Source organism: Apteryx mantelli, unplaced genomic scaffold, assembly GCF_036417845.1.
Source record: "Apteryx mantelli isolate bAptMan1 unplaced genomic scaffold, bAptMan1.hap1 HAP1_SCAFFOLD_259, whole genome shotgun sequence".
In the NCBI taxonomy this organism is placed as follows: domain Eukaryota; kingdom Metazoa; phylum Chordata; class Aves; order Apterygiformes; family Apterygidae; genus Apteryx; species Apteryx mantelli.
Window position 1 is genome coordinate 11,170 of NW_027118611.1, and position 4,004 is coordinate 15,173.

Here is a 4,004-nt window from a genome sequence, read left to right on the forward strand (position 1 = left end):
CCTCTCCACTCTCACTTCGCTTTGAGTGTTGGAGCTCTGTAGAGGGAAGGGACCAGCCCACAGTGACAGATGGCTGCCACCCTCGCATAAGGGGGGGTGTGGGAATAACACCGTGACTGTGGCCACAAGAGCTAAGCTCTCCTAATGGACACGAGACCCATGGTCTCATCCTGCCTGTACTCGTCTGAGTCTGACTCTGTGTCCCTGAGCTCCCTTGATGTCAGAGCCGAAAGAGACACTGCAAAAGGAAACTCTCCTCATTGCACTGAAGGCATTGAAGGAGCTCAGACTAGTGGGCTCTGAGGTTCCCCCATCTCTGCTGATGAAGGGGGAAGCCTGGCTTCCTGCTTCAACACAGTCTCTGGGTCAGATTCAAATGAGAGATTCCTGAGGACAAGTGGCATAACGCAAAATATGTTTTTTCTTTTACAAGAATGTTACAGAGAAAAATAAGAGAGACATGAGCAACACATAGCTATGATACCAAATACCCTGGAATGAGGAGCAGATGCACATGGGATGGTTATTGGTGCTGACATTGTGCCCACTGAATGAGTTTTTTCAGGGCATCTTTGACCTCCTTGCTCCTCATGCTGTAGATGAGGGGGTTCACTGCTGGAGGCACCACTGCGTACAGAACAGCCACCACGAGATCCACAGCTGGCAAGGAGAAGGAGGGAGGCTTCAGGGTGGCATATATCACAGAGCTGACAAACAGGGAGACCACGGCCAGGTGAGGCAGGCACATGGAAAAGGCTTTGTGCCGTCCCTGCTCAGAGGGGATCCTCAGCACAGCTGTGAAGATCTGCACGTAGGACAACACAATGAAAACAAAGCCCCCCAAACCTAAACAGGCAGTAAACACAATAAGCCCAACTTCCCTGAGGTAGGAGTCAGAGCAGGAGAGCTTGAGGATCTGTGGGATTTCACAGAAGAACTGGTCCACTGTGTTGCCTTTGCAGACTGGTATTGAAAATGTATTAGCAGTGTGCAGCACAGCATTGAGAAAACCACTGGCCCAGGCAGCTGCTGCCATTTTGACACAAGCTCTGCTGCCCATGATGGTCCCATAGTGCAGGGGTTTGCAGATGGCAACATAGCGGTCATAGGACATGACTGTGAGAAGTGAATACTCAGCCAACATGAAAAAGACAAAGGAAAAGACCTGGGCAGCACATCCTGAGTATGAAATGGCCCTGGTGTTCCTCAGAGAATTGATCGTGGATTTGGGGACAGTAGTGGAGATGGTGCCAAGGTCGAGGAGGGAGAGGTTAAGGAGGAAGAAGTACATGGGGGTGTGGAGGCGGTGGTCACAGGCTACAGCTGTGATGATGAGGCCGTTGCCCAGGAGGGCAGCCAGGTAGATGCCCAGGAAGAGCGAGAAGTGCAAGAGCTGCAGCTCCCGTGTGTCCACAAATGCCAGGAGGAGGAACTCGTTGAGGGAGCTGCTGTTGGACATTTGCTCCTTTGCGGCACACGGGGATTCTCTGTGGAAGAGGAGATATTGACAAGTTAGGGCAGACTTCTCTGAGCAAAACCTTTTTATAGGCTCCCCCAAACACACACATGTTACTTCCCCCCATCTCAGCAGCACTATTATTGAGCTCCATGGCTTGAGCTCTGCTTTGTGCTGGCTGAGTTTGCCGTGAGGAGCAGGGGCCTCTGCCCGTGGGCTCCAGAGGAGTCAGCCCTGACCTACAGCACTGCGGACAAGGGAACAGGGGTGGCTAAACTGTTATATTCCCAGTTCCAGGCAGATTTCATCCACCCATAATGCTGAAGGCGTTTTCAGCACCTTCACTCCCAGTTCCACGTAATGTGGGTTCATGAATAGTGTTAAGGCCTTTTTGCTTTTCTTTAGCTGACCCTGTCACACCGGAGGAGGATTCCTGGAGGTAGAAATCCTCAGCATTGCTGCTGCACTCAGAGTGAGCAGCTGTGATTTCAGAGAGGGAAAAGGATTCACTCTGGCTTTAGTGCAGAGGGAGCAGAGCTGGCCTGTCCATCTGCCTTGTTCCCAGCTGCCCTGTGCTCGCACCATGGAGGTGGAGGACTGTTGCACTCATGATACCCGAAAAAGAAATGATTCTGCGGAGAGCAGAGGAATGCACTTGCAAAGTGCCCATCAGCACTCTTTCTGAGGGGATGGGAGGTAGGTCTCGGCTGTCTCCTTCTAGTCGGGAATGCATCAGGCTCCTTCCAGCTGCCCACATCCAGCCACCCAGCAGCATGTCCCAGCGTGGCCTCAGTATCTAGGTGGCTTCTCCCTGGGGCGCCTAGATAACACGCAGCTGCAATGGGAGAGCTGTGTCCTTGTGGAGGGCAGCTTGCAGCCCAGCCAGACACCCCAGCGAAATGGCTGAATGTCCTAAGGATGGGGTGTCCTGATGAGAGACCTGGCTCATTTCCAGACCCCCCACACTGCATTGCCCAGAGCCCCCAGGTTAGAGGGGCACTTGGGCACCTCACTGTCAAGGACACGTCTGTGTGGCAGCACCCGCAGGGTCAGTGTCTGAACTGCATCAGAACCCCCCTGCCCAGAGAGTCCAAGGGGGAGGACAAGGGCAGCATGGACAGGTGGGAAACATGGAGCAATACCATGACATTTGTGATGAGGGAGGCAGGGCCAGGGAGGGACAGAGGGGCACTCAGGAGTGTCTCCTCTCCTGCATGTCCGGCTGCTGAGGAAACGACTCCTGCCTTGGACCCCCCAGCCTTGAGAGCAGAGGGCTGTGCTGGCTGGGAGAGGAGAGGAGGCCTTGGAGTTGATAGTTTCCTCTCACACTTTGAGCATGACGCTGCTGCCTGGAGCCGTCTCTGCGGGGAGCTGTTTCTCTGTCTCCACGTCTCTCCCCTTTCAGTGCTCACAGACCCCATCCCACCCACTAGGTGCTCAGCTCTGCCCTGCAGAAACCTCCTGGGCAAAGGGCTCTGCCCAGGGGCACCTCCGTGTTTGCAGGTGCTAAGGAGCAGGTGAGAGAAACCTTGGTGAGGCTGGAAAGGTGATGCTGGCTCTGTCCTTAGGCTGAGGGGTGCATGAAGGCATTTGCTGAGTCCCTCCCAGAACTGCTCCTCTCTCAGTGTCACTGTTTTGGAGCCTCTGTCCCCTGTCTAAACCTGACAGATCCAATCCCATTTCACCAATCCCAAAGAGAATAAGACTGAAAGCACAGACTCATGACAGGTCCTTCCCTTTCATATTATTCCTGCCCTGACCTTCCTTCTGGAAAGGCCCCTCCAGAAATGTCCTGGGAGTGAGCTGGAGCTCTGGGCAGCCCTGACCCACGCAGCATCCTCCTGAGAGAAGGCTCAACCTACCCTGATGGGGGTCTCTTCTCCCACCCAGAGCTTCTCCCCGCAGCGCTGTGGGGAGCTCCCCGGACAGGCTGAGTGTGGCAGAGGCACTACTCTGGGCGCACAGCACCCTGCAGGACAGGTACACTGCTGTGAATTACAGCCCTGGGCAGACCTGTCTGCACACCCAGTCTTCATACCCATTCAGCGTCCCTGGGAGAAGGTAGCAGGATGCCCAGTAGCATTGCCCTGCAGCCAGAGACTTACCGTGTCAATGACTGTGAAGATTTCTCTCACAAGGAGCTCTCCTCTGGCCTCCCACTCCACACTGCTTTTCTTTTCTCTCTGCCTTGTCTCATCTTCTGGCAGCAATTGCAGGCAGTGCCCAGAGCCCTGCTGCTTTTTGCAGAGGAGCTGCTCATGGACACAGCTGTCTCTGGGCAGTGCTGCCAGGTTGCCATGAGCTCCCTCCATCCCCAGAGCCTGGCCCTGCTCAGGAGCAGAGGCCCAGGTGAAGGCATGGATTTCTCTGTCCCTTGTGCTCCCTCCTCCTGGGAAATGTTCCCTGAGGTAGACTAAAATAATCAGCTATTGTCCTTTTCTAAAGAGTGTGGAGAGACTGATTCCAGCATTGCAATTTGTCTTATCAGAGAAAGGTGTCTTATCTATGAAAGGCGGAAACATCCCAATCAGGAAGCGCCTCTTGCCAT

At 54.3% G+C, this 4,004-nt stretch overlaps 1 protein-coding gene across 1 annotated transcript; it reads right to left on the bottom strand.

Moving 5' to 3' along the window:
• Nucleotides 1–523: 523 nt before the first annotated feature.
• LOC136996224 (olfactory receptor 14C36-like) lies at nucleotides 524–1,459 on the bottom strand. Its single transcript, XM_067317153.1, has one exon. It carries the CDS (start codon nucleotides 1,457–1,459, stop codon nucleotides 524–526), a length of 936 nt encoding a protein of 311 aa, XP_067173254.1.
• Between the last annotated feature and the right edge of the window lie 2,545 nt (nucleotides 1,460–4,004).